This window comes from Plecotus auritus (genome assembly GCF_963455305.1).
Source record: "Plecotus auritus genome assembly, chromosome: 10".
Taxonomy (NCBI): domain Eukaryota; kingdom Metazoa; phylum Chordata; class Mammalia; order Chiroptera; family Vespertilionidae; genus Plecotus; species Plecotus auritus.
This window is the reverse complement of record NC_137785.1, coordinates 5,381,926-5,399,393: the sequence shown is the minus strand read 5'-3', so window position 1 is coordinate 5,399,393 and position 17,468 is coordinate 5,381,926. Positions and strand designations below refer to the sequence as shown.

At 52.5% G+C, this 17,468-nt stretch overlaps 2 protein-coding genes across 2 annotated transcripts; one reads left to right on the top strand and one right to left on the bottom strand.

The window, feature by feature from the left end:
- The first annotated feature begins 716 nt into the window (after positions 1-716).
- RPS9 (ribosomal protein S9) lies at positions 717-5,550 on the top strand. The gene is made up of 5 exons (XM_080643371.1): positions 717-1,339; positions 1,616-1,731; positions 2,216-2,338; positions 3,826-4,012; positions 5,302-5,550. Exons 2-5 carry the CDS (start codon positions 1,635-1,637, stop codon positions 5,477-5,479), a joined length of 585 nt encoding a protein of 194 aa, XP_080499497.1. The 5' UTR covers positions 717-1,339; positions 1,616-1,634; the 3' UTR covers positions 5,480-5,550.
- Positions 5,551-5,861: 311 nt separating this feature from the next.
- Positions 5,862-11,815, bottom strand: LOC308234914 (leukocyte immunoglobulin-like receptor subfamily B member 4). The gene is made up of 9 exons (XM_080643350.1): positions 11,682-11,815; positions 11,434-11,469; positions 10,967-11,254; positions 10,508-10,813; positions 8,737-8,856; positions 8,339-8,378; positions 8,215-8,252; positions 7,937-7,989; positions 5,862-7,408 (listed from the first exon to the last, which is right to left on the bottom strand). The coding sequence occupies exons 1-9, from the start codon at positions 11,728-11,730 to the stop codon at positions 7,271-7,273; spliced, it is 1,068 nt and encodes a 355-aa protein (XP_080499476.1). The 5' UTR covers positions 11,731-11,815; the 3' UTR covers positions 5,862-7,270.
- Positions 11,816-17,468: the final 5,653 nt, after the last annotated feature.

Below are 17,468 nucleotides of genomic sequence, written 5' to 3'. Positions count from 1 at the left end.
GCCTGTTTGGCTCAGTGGATAGAGCGCTGGCCTGTGGACCAAGGGGTCCTGGGTTCGATTCCAGTCAAGGGCATGTACTTAGGTTGCAGGCTCCTCCCTGGGCCTGGACCTGGGGTCCTGGTCTGGGTGCGAGCAGGAGGCAACCAATCGCGGTGTTTCTCTCACATTGATGTTTCTGTCTTTCCCTCTCTTTTCCACTCTCTCTAAAAATCAATGGAAAAAATATTCTCTGGTGAGAATTTAAAAAAAAGAAAAAACGCACAAAAACTGCCGTCTTAGGGAAAGAGGCACCGAGCCGCCCTGGCGGGGAGGGGAGTTCAGTTGCTCAGAGCATCGTCCTGAAGTGCCAGGGCTGCAGGTTCCATGCCCGCCCCCGGCACAGGCGGAATCAACCAGTGAGTGCATGGACATCCAAGTGTCTGTCTTCTTTCATTTCTAAAAAATCTATAGAAAATTAGAAGGGAAAAAAAAATAGGCACAAGGCGTATTTATCCTTGGGTCTTACGTTTAAAAAAAAAAAAAAAAGCCACCTCCTCAGAGTCCGCCGGAACCACCCTATTGGAAATAATATTTCCCTCAGTCACTATCAGTAAGTTATTTTCTTCGTGGCTCCCACGCCGAAGGGATTTACTTCCTTCAATTTGCTATTTTTTCCGTTCCCATAAGCCCCTAAGCTCCGGGAGTGGAGGGGCTGTCGCACTGCCCGCTCCGTCACCGCGCGGAGCCGTTCCTGGTGCTGCTCACTGAGTGGATTCACGAGGCGCCCGCGGAGGGAGGGCGGCCGTCTCCAGGCAGCCCGAGCCGCTCGTGAGGCGACGCCGTGGGTCCCCCCCGCTTTCCGTGTTCACGCCTCAGATTTGCAGCCGGGGCTCAAAAGGGCAGGCTGGCTTCGGCCTAGGCTTCGGGGTGACGTTGTTCTGAGGAAAGAACGACTTCATTATTCACCGAATCCACGGAGAATCTTCTGGAAGAAGCTGTGAGCCCCCTGAGAGGGAGCCGCTGAGGCCTGGAGAGGGTGGCGGTAACGTCTCCAACATTACACCGACTCAGAGGCTAGCGGGCGGGACTTCAGGCACCACCAGGGGGCGGAATACGGCCCCCACTTCTCCAGTCGGCGGTGCCCCGAGTCCCTGTCAGGTCAAGATCCACGGGCCCCGGTTTATTAAAGCCGCTCTGGCCCCGCCTCTCGTCTCCACAGCGGTGCCGCCCGCCAACGCCTCTTCTGATTGGTGCAGGCATGCGCCGTGCGTGATGACGTCACTACACGGCGGCGTTGCTATAAAAGCGCGGCAGGGGCGCGTGCGCTCCTCTTTCTCTGCCGGGTCCAGTCTTCGTTTAGGTGCTTTCGGGTTCTGGTGCTTTCGGGTTGTGGTGTGGGTTGTAAGGCCGCGCGGACCTCTTAAACTTGGATAAAAACAGTGAAGAGATTGGGGTGGGCGGTGAGATGAGGATGGTTGGACAGGACAGCTACACGTTTGTGGAGTCAAGGCGGTTATGGAAGCTTTGGGGACGGTTCTCGCGAGATGATCTCTGGGCGCCACGGGATTCTAGCGTAGTCGTGGGACCGCGCAGGCGCCAACCGCGTTCCTCACCCTCGGCTTTCTCTCCTGCGCAGGCGGAGCGGCGCAGCCAATATGCCGGTGGCCCGGAGTTGGGTTTGTCGCAAGACCTATGTGACCCCGCGGAGACCCTTCGAGAAATCCCGCCTCGACCAAGAGCTGAAGCTGATCGGTGAGGGCCCAAGACAGGGTTTCGGCTTCCGGGGTCGGGGGAAGGCAAACGCGTGGGTGAGGCCTGCCACGTGCTGGGTCTGTTCTAGTTCGCGGTGTGTCCCCTTCTTCGTCCCACAAGTTCAGAACTTTTTGTGGTTTGGGAAGATTTTTGTGTACCCCGGAGTCACTAATCCAGCTTTGGCACTAGTTCGTGGGGACAGCCTGTTTGCCCATTAACTCCCACCCACCTCAGCCCTCCCCCCCCCTTTTTTAAAATATATTTTATTGATTTCAGAGAGGAAGAGGGAGAGATAGAAACATCAATGAGAGAGAATCATTGATTGGCCGCCTCCTGCACGCCCCCTACTGGGGATCGAGCCCAAAACCCAGGCATGTGCCCCTGGCTGGAATCGAACCTGGGACACTTCAGTCCGGAGGCCGATGCTCTATCCATTGAGCCAAACCAGCTAGGTTCCCCCCCCCCTTTTTTTTTTTTTTTGCAGGAGAGTATGGGCTTCGAAACAAACGTGAGGTCTGGAGGGTCAAATTTACCCTGGCCAAGATCCGCAAGGCTGCCCGGGAGCTGCTGACGCTGGATGAGAAAGACCAACGGCGTTTGTTTGAAGGTGTGTGTGGGAGCCCACAGGACAGCCATGAGGTGCAGGGCCACCGCGGTTCTTCTAAGCGTGCCTGTCCAGTGGTCAGAGTGTTAAGTTGAACAAGTGGATCCTTGGCGTTTAATGGGAATGTGGGGGGTGGAGAAGTGGCTGTGGATACAGATCCCTACACTGTCCCTTAGGAGTGACTTTGTTTTACTCAAACCATGGAGCTTACCTTACTGTGAACCAAAATCAATGTCAGCCAAGCTGCGGCACCTGGCCATAGCTGTATAGTATATATAACGTGACAATGGTTCTTTCTGGTGGGGATAGACAATGAAATTTCTGATGGTGATTGCAGGGAGGGGGACTTTGCTGTGTACATTTGTCTCCTTAAATAAGGCGGTCAGGGAAATGCAGATGACATTTAGCAAAGGCCTGAGCAGGAGAGGACTTGTGGATGTCACAGGGAAGACAATTAGACTCTTAAGGTCTTAATTTTCTACTTGGAAAAAATTTCTACTTGGAGATGGGAAGTTAGTGGAAGATGGACACGATCACACTCAAATTTTAATAGTGCCTGTCAGATTGTAAGGTGGCAATAATATTAAAATAGCTGACTGACATTTTATAAGGAGTGTCTAAGTGCTTTTTTCTAAGATTTTCATATGTTATTTAATCTGCACAGCACCTCATAGGGGTGGCTGATCTGTATAAACAAATGGTGAGAGGCCTCCCATTGAGTCTCATGAAAGTTCAGAATCCCCTATCCCAGTGACACTGGTATTGGGTGAGACTTAATCCCAGAGGTTGTAGGGAGCAGGCCCCTGCTGGTTCTGGTCTCAGGACTCAGAGACTCGAGCTAGTCACAGTGAAACTTACTCAAGGCTGTTGGCAAAGAGACGGTAGGTGATGTGTAGGTGTCCAAGGATTGTGGTTTTCCAGATTAGAAATGGAAATTGCAAGGGGAAGTCAGCACCTTCACTTTCTAGTAAATGAAGCCATTTAGCCACAGGAAAGGGAGGGGGAGAAGTGAAGCTAAACCTTTCAAGGACAAGTGTTAAGGTGCTGATTAGCTATAAGCCTGTGCTGTGAAGCTGGTAGGGCTTTCTTAACTCCAGAATATTAGCTTACCCCCATGCTTTGTCCTGGGAGTCGTAGTTTGATGACAGCAGCCCTTAGTCTTGCAGGTGAATGCTGAGCCCTTTTAGTGCGTTGTCATTTTCCTTCCTGACAACTCTGAGGAAGGCTCTCCTTTTCCAGATGAGAACATAGCTGTATGTAGTCACATGCCCTCCCTGGTGAGGTGGATGTAGCCATAGGAACGTGCCTTAGGGTTGTGTGAGGGTCACAGTAGTCAAATGGTGGCTGGTATGTTGACTCCTATGTCAGAATTAGCTCGTACTTCCACGGATGTCCCACCAGCGTGGTCAGCATAGGGTGGAGGACTTGCTTGCACCCATCAAGTGTGAGGTCAGCCAGAACCGTGGCTCATGCTTCCTCCCCCTCACCAGGCAATGCCCTGCTGCGGCGCCTCGTCCGCATTGGGGTGCTGGACGAGGGCAAGATGAAGTTGGATTACATCCTGGGCCTGAAGATCGAGGATTTCTTGGAGAGGCGCCTGCAGACCCAGGTCTTCAAGCTGGGCTTGGCCAAGTCCATCCACCATGCCCGTGTGCTGATCCGCCAGCGTCACATCAGGTACCACCCATGCCAGGCTCCCTGAATCGCTCACTCCCCTGCCACCCCCATCCCTTCTGAAGGTTGCTCTCACTAAGCCTGCTGTCCCTGTCTCCTGTGCAGCCCTCGGAGGTGACAAGGGTGTGAGCTCACCTTGAGGGTACAGAGTGACCCCTACAAACAGCTCGTGGGGAGCTGGGGGCCGCCTCACCTCCCCCCATAGCCCAGCGCAAGGGTCACTGCGGCTTGAGCCGTACACCTTGCGAAGGCCTCTGCCAGGCATGCAGGCAGCTGGACAGGTAACAGCTCTGGTACCCCCAGTTGAGAGAGAAGTCATTGGGCTTCAGTGTGCTTGGGTGGGCTAGCTGTCTCCGGGGCCCACTTGTGACGTCCTTTCAGACCTTGGTCCTCTTGGATTCTTGCACAGTGGGTGTTAACTTGGCCAGTGGAGCCCAGTCCAGGGTCTGATGCGGCCCAGATGCTGGCTCAGGGTGGCGGCTGGTGCACTGAAGACACCAGTCAGGGCAGCGGGTCTTTATCTGGGTACTGCTACTGCTTGCCCTTGCTGTAAATTGGGCACCACTGGGGGGGGGGGGGCGGGGGGAGAGGGACTATGCAGTAAGTGGCCAGGATGTTGATTGATGCAATTGCTGCCTAAGCCCTTCCCTAGCCCTGCGACCCATGGGCAAGAGCCTGTCACATTCCTTGTTGGAAATGACTTCATGGAGCCCAGCCTCGGGCTGCTGCTTCCAGGGCAGTGAAACTGCAGGAAAACGAAGCTCCGTGCCTGGCACAGTTACAGGGGTCCTCAAACTTTTTAAACAGGGGCCAGTTCACTGTCCCTCAGACCGTTGGAGGGCCGGACTATAGTTTAAAAAAAACAACTATGAACAAATTCCTATGTGCACTGCGGGCCCGGGACGAGTCGGCTGCTAAGCAGGACAGGCAGCAGCACCCGGCGGGCCGGATCAATGTCCTCGGCGGGCCGCAGTTTGAGGACCCCTGGTTCAGAATATTGGAAAGTCAGATCTCGGATTTATACACTGCCACTTCTCATGGGCTTTGTGGCCTTGTGTGGTTACTTCTGCATCTCCCTGTTGTGTGAAATGAGAGAAGCTCATCTCACAAAGTATCTGTACGGATTAGATTGGATGGACCCGGAAGCCGTAGGGTCAGGAGGCCCGGCCGGCTTAGCTGTGTGAGCGCAGCTGTAAATGCCCAACCCGTCAGCTTGAGGCACAAGTGAGGAGAGGGGTGTCTGTCCAGTATGGGGTCCCTACTTCCCCTTGACCTGCCATCCCCCCCTCCAGGGTCCGCAAGCAGGTGGTGAACATCCCGTCCTTCATTGTCCGTCTGGACTCTCAGAAGCACATCGACTTCTCCCTCCGGTCCCCATATGGGGGTGGCCGCCCAGGCCGCGTGAAGAGGAAGAACGCCAAGAAGGGCCAGGGCGGGGCTGGAGCCGGTGATGACGAGGAGGAGGATTAGGTCCCCTCCTCCCCCCTGGACTGGTGGAGTGTCTAGTTTTCCATTCAGATAATAAAACACTTTGAAACTGGTCTCTGTGGTGATCGCTTTCCCTCCCTGCTCCGAACATGGTCTGTAGCAGGGAGAAGCACGGCCTGGGTTCTTCACCAGGTTACTTAGAGCTAGTTCACACCTGTCAAGTGTTGATTTCTGCACAGGGGGCCTGGTTAACCTGGTTTGGTCAGATCCTTGTGGGCCTTTATTTCTGGTGTAAAACAATTCAATATCTACACACTACAAAGTCATCACCCCTTAAAGTCTAGTTACTGTTGGGGATGCTTCATGAATCTGCTCGTCATTCTTGCTCAGGAGCCATGCTGATCTGTCCACTTTTATTTTTTTAAAAAAATATATTTTGATTTTAGAGGGAGAGGGAGAGATAGAAACATCAATGATGAGAGAATCATTGATTGGCTGCTTCCTGCACACTCCCTACTGGGGATTGAGCCCGAAACCCAGGCATGTGCCCTTGCCTGGCTTCAAACCCGGGACTCTTCAGTCCGCAGGCCGACGCTCTGTCCATTGAGCCAAACCAGCTAGGGCTGATCTGTCCACTTTTAGTATATGCTGCTGAAGCCACCACTGTAGGTACTTGTGACAGCCTGTAGGTGCCAGTCCTTGTCCTAGGGTGGGGCCTGCGCTAGTGGACACAACATTCAAACCACAGCAGGGAGACCAAGTCTGTTATGGGGAAGGTTCTTTGAATCAACCTGATCACTATTGGCAAGCAAATTTTTTGTTAATCCTCGCCTGAGGGTATTTTTCCATTTGATTTTTAGGGAGAGAGGGAAAGACATTGATGTGAGAGAAACATGGATTGGTTGCCTCCCGCACAAGCCCCAACCAGGTATGTGCTCTTGACTACAATCAAACCTGCGATCCTTTGGTCTGCAGGCCATCGCTGTAGCCACTGAGCCAAATCAGCTAGGGTGCAAGTCATTTTTGTTAAGTTTAAAGATAAACATTCTGAATAAAACATGAAGTTCTGACAGATGAACAGTTATTTCTATGCAGAGGAAATATCAAGTGGAGGTCAGGGGTTAGCTCCTACTTGTTTTTGACCCTGGTCCCTGGTAAGAAGTCTGGGTGAGGAGTGGGTGGGAGCTGAGAGCTAATCTGGATCCAGCCACCTTGGTTTGCTGAAGATCTACAGGCTCATTTCACAGCTGGTTACGGGATTGTTGGTGGGCAGATTCCCAGTTCCTCTGGAGATTTAAGAGAAGTGGGGGATGGGTTAGTCGCCTAGTGCCCCTCCCCCTGGGTGTGGGGTATGAAGAAGTGGTCAGGAGGGAGCAGGCTTCCCTTTTCCTTGCTGAGAAGCTTCCTCAGGCCGGGGAGGAAGTGGCTGAGTCTTGGGAAATGAGAAATGAAGTTGAGCAACCCCTCGATGCAGCCACCTTGCGTCGTGTCCTGTGGTTGGTCCCCGTCTGGGGACTTTTGGGCTCAGTCAGTTAAGGGCACAGTGACAGTGGCTGGGCAGTAGGCCCTCCCTCAGCCTGAGGTTGCCACTTGCGTATTTACTGCCTCGATGGCAGTTCTCTGGGATCCTTGCAGTCGGGGTCCCTGTGGCGGGGTCTGTAGGTCAGCTGTGTAATGATGCAGTTCCTGGAAGCAGCCAACTTCCAAAAGGTCCCACGAGCTGCTGGGGCACGTCAGGTCTCCAGGCTGGCAGGGGGTCACTAGCTGAGTGTCCATGGTGGCAGCTTTCATGCCTTTTAGGGTCCCTGCAGGGACCTCCCTGGATTTGCTGGGCTAGTGTATGGCCAGAGCAGCATACATACTGGGCTCTTCTGGGGTCTCCTCTGATGGGGAGGAAGGGGGTGCACTTGACTCCTGGCTGAGGGTCAAGGGCTTGAGCTGGGCGTAGGTCACAGCCTGGGGGTCTTCAGCCTGTGGTGGGGAGAACGAAGACGTGGTTGGGGTGGGGAAACCTGAGGCCAGGGAGGAAAGGACAGTCCTAGGGCCTTAGTGGCCAGGGCTCTGCTGGACACAGTGAGGGGTGGTCTTGGCTCTAGTCTTGCCCTCCGTCAGTCATCGTGTCTTTGGGGGTCTAGGGGAAGAGGGATATGAGGTTGGAAGGTTGGAGGTGTGAGTCTGGTGCTGGGGAGACAGGAATTGGGTGTGGAGTCATCACCATGGGGGGACAGTCAGACCCCACTGCTGCCCTCAGCGGAGTGCCGTCCATTCCCTCGGGTGAGCTGAGGGAGCCTGCCATGTACAGAGCCTGTCGCCACCTGTGTGGCTGCTGGGCCGGGTGGGAGGATGGACCCAGCGAGGGCTGAGGGAGGCTTTAGGACCCTTTGTGTGGGTTTTAGAAGCGCCCTCTGCAGGTGCAGCCCCTTGTGTGGGGCTCAGACTGCCCCCGCGTCCACTGGATTTAGTGTGTGGGCGCCCTGCTCAGGACCAGATGGAGCTCACCTGACTGTCCAGCTGTCTGTCCTGCTCAGGCTGTGTGTCTTCCACGACAGCATCTGGTGGGGACAGAACAAGGCCATCTCATCTCCTGCCAAGATTCCCTGAGATCTCACCCAGCAGAGACCCAGAGAGGGTCAGGGACGTGGCCAAGGTCACACAGTGAGCTTTGAGCTGTCTCACCACCAAGCCCAGAAGCATTTCCAACCGATCCCCGGTCTCCACAGCCCATCCATATTCCCTGGACCTGCCCCCCCACCCCCGCCCCAGCTGCTTTCTCTTACACAAACTCTCTTCCTGGACCTCAGCAGCTGGGCAGGAGCTGGGGGAGGAGACAGAGCGTTAGGGGGCTGAGAGGGGGCCTCGGACCGGATGGGTGGGGCTCGGGTTCTTAAGGAGAGGGCTCACCTCTTCCGCGGGCCTCTGTCTTGCTCTGATGCTGCAGCCACTGTGGGAAGGTGGGGTCAGCCTCCAGCTCCCCAAGAGCCCTCCCCCTGGGGCTGCACTAAGATGTGCAGAGGACCTAACAACTGAGAAGGTCACAACCCCTCTCACGTCCACACAACGAAGGGAAAGCCATTCTAAGTGACAAAAAACAAAACTTGCCCACGTTCCCACACACCTGATAAGGTTGAAAAAGCCGAAAGAGTACGCGAGACTACTTACACGTCCACGTTTAATCTCCCTTGGGAAACGCTGCAGGAGGTTTGACCATTGACCTTCCTCATCTATTTGGTTTCACTCTGGCTGGCGCCCTAAGCGTCTCCCCCCCCACCCCTTCTGTGACCCAGGTCATCCCTACTCACCTGATGTCCTGCCTTTGCTCCGATGCCGCAGATGTCGGAGGAGGAGGAAGAGGAAGAGAGAGAGCAGCAGGACCAGGGCCACCGAGACCCCGATCAGGACAATCAGGTACCATTTGAGACCTTGAACATGAGTGACATCATGAATGAGCCAGTGATGCAATTAAATGAGCACGTACTGTGTGTGACGCACTTGCTGGGGTCTGTTACTAATTTTACCCTCACAACAGTCATCCACCAGGGATTGCTGACCTCACCCATTTCACTGAGGCTCAGAGAGGTTAATCACGTGCCCCGGGTCACCCAGCCTGGATGGGGCAGGCTGGGACTGGAACCCAGGACTGTGAGTTCCCTTATGTGTGGTTGTTGTTATTATTACTTATGCTGTCTCTGTCCTTCCCAGTAGAAACCAGTGCAGAGACCTGTTACCAAATCCAATCACCACCCCTCTCTACCCCAGATCCCTGTCCCACTCTGCAGCTTGACCCGCCCCCCCTCCAGTGGGGCCTGTGCATGTGGGGCACCTCTGGGAAGGGCAGGAGGGAGGCCTGGGTCCTTCCTGAGCTCTAGTCAGGGCCGGGCTGCGTGCTGAGGGCCTTCCCTTTGAGGGAGGTGGGGGCCTGATCCACAGCCCATGGACCAGGACTCTGAGGAACAGACGTGTCCCAGGTCCCACAGGCGGGCAGGAGCAGAGCTGGGACTTGAACCAGGGCCGAGGCTTCTCCTGACTTCACGGCTGCTCCTTGGAAGGTTGTGGAGGAGACTCAGACACCACCTGAGTCCCCAACACACACACGCACGCGCGCACATGCACACAAAGTATTCAGCCTTTGGAGAACTTGGTCCCAGTGAGAAGGAGGAACTTTCCTCAGGCCATTACCCAGAAAGTGGCTGAGCCAAGACCCAACACTGAGCTCCTCCCACACACCACCTCCCCCAGACCCTCACTTAGTCCTCTGTGGGCCTAACTTCCTGTTGGGGGACCCATCCTCAGAGGCTGCTAAAGCAGGATGGGAGGTGAGGGCTGGGGGCTGCTCCTCCCCTGGTGGTCCCCCAGCATCTCCCTCTGCATGACCCCCCCACCTGTCATCTGTCAGCCTCAGAGCCCTGGTGCCCCGAGCATCTCCACCCCCCAACTCCCCCTGGGAGACAGGCTGAGCCTGAGCAGGGGTCCTGCTCTCTCCGGGGATCGGCCTCTGCTGGTCACACCCTTGTCTTGGTCTCTGGCTGAGGCCACAGGACTGGGGACTGGAGGGTCTGCTCTGAGAGTATGTCCCCAGTGGTGTAATATGCACACTGGTACAGCCCTGCATAGTTTGAGATCATGGCTCCAGTGAGGAAACTGGCCTTGTTGCTGGAGTTCTGTGGGATCCTCGATCCCAGGGCTCAGAGCCCCTCTCTTTATACAGACCGCAGGCACCAGCCTGCAGAGACCCCTGACACCAGGTGGTCACATGGGTCCCGTGGGTGACGATGGAGCCTGGGTCAGCCCAGATGGAGGGTTTGGGGACATCTCCTTCTAGTCGGCCCCATCTTCACCAGCCTCCCTCTGCCCACGGGAGCATGTCTGGTCCTCAGGGAGGAGGAGGATGAGGAAGAAGAGGATGAGGAGGGATGGTAGCGGCTCTGGCTTTTTCCATCCCGCTGGGAGGTGAGAGTCCCCTTTGGGTGGCCCCCCACCCGGTACTCCCTCAGCCCATTGCAGCCCAAGGTCCCCTGGGGACAGGACCCTGAACTGACCTGGGGACACGGGGGCGGGGCTGGGGCTCCTCACCTGACACCACCAGCTCCAGGGGGTCACTGGGCTGTGACCACACGTTGGGGTAGGAGCTAGAAGACCCATAGCATCTGTAGGTCCCCCCATGGGAGGGGCTCACGGGACCCAGAGGGAAGATGGCCCGCCACCTCCCAGCATGGATCCTCGGTTCTGCTTCCATGTGTCGGGGCGGGCCAGCCCCTCCCTCCTTCAGCAGATGGAAAGGGCTCCATGTGAGGTTAGAGCTGCAGGAGAGGGACACGTTCTCTCCTGAGGCCACCACAGGGCCTGGCTGGACTGAGAGGGCGGGTGCACCGCCCACTCCTGAGGGAGGAGAAAGGGTCTGTGTTAAAGGGACCATCACCCTCCTGCCCCAGGTATGTTCTGTGAGGGTGGGGTCCCCCTGAGGCCACCCTTTACTCCCTCTGCCTTTGACCCGGAGCCCACAGTGGGGAGGGGACCCGGTGTCTCCCTTACCTGTCACCACCAGGAGCAGGGGGTCACTCCGCTCTGAGCGTATGTCCCCAGTGGTGTAATATGCACACTGGTACAGCCCTGCGTGGGATGGGGTCATGGCTCCAATGAGGAAACCGGCCTTGTTGCTGGAGTTCTGTGGGATCCTTGTTTTCCAGGGCTCAGAGCCCCTCTCTTTATACAGACCGTAGGCACCAGCCTGCAGAGACCCCTGACACCAGATGGTCACAGAGCTTCCATGGGTGACGATGGGTCCTGGGTCAGCCCAGATGGAGGGTTTGGGGACGACTCCTGGAAAGGAATCAGACCTGAAATATCAGGGGCTTCCTTCTTTCTACCTTCCCCAGCTGTCACTCCCAGGCCCTCCCAGATTGGTCACCATTATTCCAAACCCTGTGTCTCCCCAGCTGCCCAGAGGGTGACTGTGCTGAAGCAGGAGGTCGGGGAGTTGGGAGGGGGGTGGGACTCACCAGCCTGTACCTGGTCCCACGGGCCCTGACACAGCCCTGGAAGAGAGTCCCTGTGAGAACCGTCCCCAGCCGCACAGAGGAGCTCCAGGCCTGGTCTGGGCCTCTGAGCACTGGGGGCAGACCTGGGGCTGAGCACCTCTCCTCCCCAGAAGTCCTGTCCCCACTGAGCCTCCTGAGTCCTGGGGTCGCGCAAGGCCAGGACCTGGGAGGGGAGGGGCCCCATCCCTCCTCCATTCCCCGGAGCTCACTGAGGCAGAGAAGGGCAGTGAGGGTGGGGGTCATGGAGCGTCCTCCCATGTCCCCAGTGTGCAGACGATGTGTAGATTCCACAGAGCCTCCCAGGATTGGCGAATGGAGTGTGACAGTGTCCAGGCTTCATGTGACCCATCACTGGTTCCTCATCAGTGGCCTCACAGGAAGGGAAGTAGCCCCTCCCGGAAGGGTGGGCCTTAGGGGACAGCAAGCTGTGGGACCTCTGAGACCGATCTCAGTCTCACCAGACCCCACACGCTCTGCCTCCACCTCAGGCCAAACCCAAATCCAGAGGGAGACAGCTCTCCCTGGTGAGGAGGGTGGAGGAACAGGGCAGGGGAGGACCCCACCCAGTTTCTGGCCCAATTCTGACTCTGCCTTTTCTAGAACCTCTGCGAGCTTATGTAAGACACTCCCTTTCCTGAGCCTCTGTAAGTGCAATTGCTCTTCCCTTCCCTCACTGGCCAGGCAGTCAGGCAGTACTTACTGAGCAGTGACCCTGGGCCATCACTGGCCAGGCTCTGGAGCAGGGGTGGGCAAACTTTTTGACTCGAGGGCCACAATGGGTTCTTAAACTGGACCGGAGGGCCGGAACAAAAGCATGGATGGAGTGTTTGTGTAAACTAATATAAATTCAAAGTAAACATCATTACATAAAAGGGTATGGTCTTTTTTTATTTATTTCAATAGTTTTATTCATTTCAAACATTTTAACAAGAAGAATGTAAACACTAATTATTATAATATGAAACTTCAAAAAATGGAGGAATCATAGCACAATAACATACCTTCTATTGAAGATGGCAAAGGCAAAATAAAATTGCCTAACAAAGGAAAGGTGCAAAAGCCTTTCAAATTAAACTTAAATATAATAAAATAATTTAAAACTAAAACAAATAGAAAAGAACAAAATGTGTAAACAGTAAATTAAACATTTTCTTTAGTGCAACTTCCAAATTATGCCCGGGATGTAGATGTAGATGGCAATGTAGACTGGGTTGAAAGGTTTTTGGTCTTTAAAACATCAACTTCAGTGGGAACAGTGTTGTTGGTCTCCTTTTTAGCTAATGCTCTGATACTGTGCTCTCCAGGGGCGTGTCTCCCTACATCACCACGATAACGTGTCTACGCATTCCCAGGGTGAGGTCGGGGGACGGGTCCGCGGGCATTACAAGGAGCCTCTGGAAGACTGAGAGGTTGTTCCTTCTACTGAATGGGGATATAAATCGGCCCACTCAGAAGAAGGAGCTGCGGCCGTGTTTCCCGACGTTGCCATGTTAACACTGCTGCTGGTGAAGGAGCGGAGGGGAGAGCAAGAGAACCCTCCGCTCTTTCTGCTCCGCGGGCCGGATAGAACAGCCGAACGGGCCGGATCCGGCCCGCGGGCTGGAGTTTGCCCACAGCTGCTCTGGAGAGTCACAGCTGAAGCCCAGGGATCCCTTCCCTGGACTCATGGGGCTGAGATGAATGAAGCAGATGTTACAGATATTTAGACAGCAGACAGTTCAGTTAGTTTCATGTACATGTTGGGATAATGAAGGAAATGAGACGATGAGGTTCAATAACTGGTAGATGTCATGCAACCCAGGTCCTGGATGAGGGGGTCCTTCTCAGGGATGGACTGACCCAAGGCATGAGCAGGGACCAGCCCAGAGGATCAGACCAGAAAGATCTGGAGCTGTCCTCAGAAATGAGAGCAGTCAGGCGAAGGCGCAGGCTGGTCACACAAGCGCTAGTGCACCATGCAAATATTTGGAATATATTCTTGAAGTCAATGGGGAAAATTTTTAGCAGTAGATTGAATGAAGATTTTTTTTTTTTATATTCGGTTTTTAAAGGCTACCACTATGTGAAGATGTTATGCAGGCCGGCTCTGTTGAAAATTCACTCCATCAGTAATAAAACTTCAACATTCACCTGGCTCTTGGAGGGCGTGCTGATCAGTATTTTAAGTCATGTATGTGGTTTCTGGGTATAACGCTTACACAAACCTGTAACACAAGTACATTTTCAGTTGAGTGGGATGAGACAGGACAGTCTTGGTCCAGCAGGTTGGAAAGGAGGTGGCTAGCTTCTGATTGGCTGAGGGAGCAGCTGAAGAAGGCACAGAATTTTCCAACTGCTCCGTTGCTGAGTGTGGTTTGGTGTGGAGGGGAGTGTGGGTAACTGGGTGAGTTGGGTTGTGGAGGGAGAGTCGTGTTTGCTGGGGCTGGTGAGTTTAGCTCAACCTGACCATTCACAGCCTTGAATATCAGATGTGCAACTTGGATCTCTTCTGAAGGTGGAAACCGGTGGAGGGGGTGCAGCAGGCAGGCTCAGACCAGATGGGGCTATAGGAAGGGTCCTCAGGAGGTGGGGAGAGGAGAGACCTGGAGAAGGGCTGGGGCCTGGTTGGAGGACCAGGAAGGAGGCTGACTGGATGACACAGATGAGACATCTTCAGTCTGTGGTGGTTGGGGGGCACGGCTCCGAAGGGCTCAATGGGGCACGTGGAGTGAGTTGATGGTCTCTGTGAAGTGCTCCAATGAGGAAGTGAAGGCTGCTCCACTCTCCTTGGTGCCTGCAGGAGCCAGTGGGGCCGTCCCAGGGAGGACACCCCAGGGGAGAGGGAGGCCTGGGAGATGCTGAGAAGACTGATCTCCATTTCTCAGAGGCAAGCAGGGCCCCACTGGGACTGTGGACTTCCTTTCCCCACACACTTCCCTTCACTGACTTCCTGTTTCTGTAGGTCAGCCCCATCTGTTTCTTCATGGCTCTCCTTGGAAACCTCTGAGTCATTGCTGCCTCCTCTGGGCCCCTCCTCCCCTGAGCAGATATCCTCTCTCACACTGGGAATTCCTTCTCCTGCACTGGGCAAGCACCCGCACAGGAGGCAACCCTGATTTCAACAGGGACACAGACAGACTCGGGGACCTGCCACAATTTATGTTATTGATCTCCCAGCAAAGGAGAATGTCGTCAATGAAGAAAAAAGCAGATTTAAACAATTAGATAGCTGACTATTTCACAAATTTGTTGAATGTCATACATTTACACAAGATATTCAGCTATAAATATTTATTTATTTATTTATTTTTAATTTCTTTATTGATTAAGGTATTACATATATGTCCTCATCCCCCCATTCCCATCCCAAACCCCTCCCCACGCATGCCCCCACCCCCCTGTTGTCTGTGACCACTGGTTAGGCTTATATGCATGCATACAAGTCCTTTGGTTGATCTCTCCCCCTTACCCCCACCCTCCCCTACCTTCCCTCTGAGGTTTGACAGTCTGATCGATGCTTCCCTTTCTCCGGGTCTGTTTTTGTTCATCGGTTGTATGTTGTTCATTATTTCCCCTAGATGAGTGAGATCATGTGATACTAGAAATACACATATAAGAACAGAAAACGAGACAAGCAATAATGGTTATGCTGAGAGGCAAATGAATCAGTCTGTGGTGAGTTTCTTTCTAGGACAACAGTTCTTTTGAGTCCCAATTTCAATGTCAAACAGTTCCTTATGTGTACATGTCAGCAATGATATTTCAATTCTGGATGGTGGACAAATGGTGGTAATGCAGGTCCGACCCTCTCTGGTTTGGTCCTGGGCAACCTGCAGCGACGCACAGCTGCTGACTGCTAGTATGGCAAGGCGTCGTCAGCGTCTTCCATCTCTGGACTGTTTCTCCTCCGTCTTCGTGGCTGGAGCAGTCCTGTCAATTCCTCTCTGTTGCAGGAATCCACATGGTCTTGGAGTTGTTTTCTGAAAATATACAAACATATTCTCGACCAAAAGTTAATAAAGGAATCTTTTCTATAAATTTGACTTGGGATCCTTTTTCATTTTTTTCCCCAAACGATTTTCCTTTGCTTGTTTTGACACCATGTGTGTTTTTCATGGGTGTCTTGCTGTTAGCATTACCAATGAAAGTTAATTTTCTAAAGTAAAAATTTTCTAGATGTAATTTACTTACAGGATATTTTTCCTTACATGATATTCTTCTACTATTCCCCCTTTTTTAATTTAAATATTAGGAGGCTTTTGGAAATTTTATAATGCAGTCTTGATAACTTTTACATTTTAATTTTTTACACTAATCAGCTATAAATATTTAAAGCCCAGCTGGTGTGGCTCAGTGGTTAAGTTGACCTATGAACCATGAGGTCATTGTTCCATTCCTGGTGAGGGCACATTCCGGGTTGTGGGCTCAATCCCCAGTGTGGGGCATGCAGGAGGCAGCTGATCAGTGATTCTCTCATCATTGATGTTTCTCTCTCTCTCTTTTTTCTCTCTCTCCTCCTTCCTCTCTGAAATCAATAAAAATGTATTTTTAAAAGTTTCTCTCTTTGTCCTTAACCTTTGCCTTTTTAATTATGATGTATCTTGGTGTGGGCTTTTTTGGGTTTTTCTTGTTTGGGACTTGTGTGTCTTTTTCCTTCACTAGTTTAGGGAATTTTGGGTCATTATTTCTTCAAATAAGTCCTCAATCCCTTGCTTGCTCTCTTCTCCTTCTGGTACCCCTATGATGCTGATGTTGTTCTACTTTATGTTGTCCCAAAGGTCCCTTAAACTATCCTCATTCTTTTCATTTTTTTTTCTTTTTGCTGCTCTGATTTTTTTCTACCTTATCTTACAAATCACTCATTTGATCTTCTACTTTATTAAAACTACTGTTTATTCCTTCCAGTGTATTCTTTTTCAAAATCTTCAACTGAGGATATGTTTTTTTAAAGTTTATTTTATTTATTTTTGTTAATCCTCACAAAAGGATATTTTTTCCATTGCTTTTCAGAGAGAGTGGAAGAAAGGTGGGGGAGGGGGTGGGGAAGAGAGAACCATCAGTGTGAGAGAGACACATGGACTGGTTGCCTCCTTTCCATGCCCCAACTGGGGCTGGGGATCAAACCTGCTACCCAGGTATGTGCCCTTGACCTGGAATTGAACCTGAGACTCTGTGGTGCAGGGGCCTATGCTCTACCCACTGAGAAACACCAGCCAAGGCTAAAAGTAATTTTTTTTTTATTAAGGTATTATATGTGTACATATCTTACCATTGCCCTAAAAGTAATTTTTGAGAGAGGAGGGAAGTAGAGAGAGAAACGTTGATTGTTTGTCTCCCATATGCACCCTAACCAGGGATCAAACCCACAACTAGGTATGTTCCCCTGCTAGGAATTGAACCCACAGCCTTCGGTGTATGAGATAATGCTCCAACTGAATGAGCCACCCAGCCACAGCCAGTGTTTCATGATGTCATATATTGTATTCTTCATTTCTGATGTCAAAAAAAAAAAAGGTTTTTTCATGCTTTATAATTTTCCCTAAGTTCCTTGAACATCTTTACAACCATTACTTTGAACTCTATATATGATAAACTGCTTGCTTCCATTTGATTTAGCTGTTTTTTGTTTTTTTTTTGGAGATTTCTACTGTTTTTTTTTTTTTTTTTTTTTTTTTTTTTCATTTGGGGCCTGTTTTTCTGTCTCCCTATTTTGGCTGCCTCTTTGTGTTAATTTTCTGTGTATGAGCTAGATCTGCCATGACTCCCAGCTTGGTGGGGTGGCCTAATGTAGTAGGTGGCCTGTGGGACCAAGTGGCGTAGTCTGTTTGATCACCTAAGCTGGGTGCTCTAAGGATGTCCCTTGCGTGGGTTATGTGGGCCCTCCTCTTGTAACTGAGTCTTTTTATTGGTTAATAAGTAAATATATTCTGTCAACATTTATTTGCTCTTTGTCCCTGGCCCCGCCCCCGGCCCCGCCCCCACCCCGCCCCTAGCCTCTCCGCCCTCTCCGCCCTCCC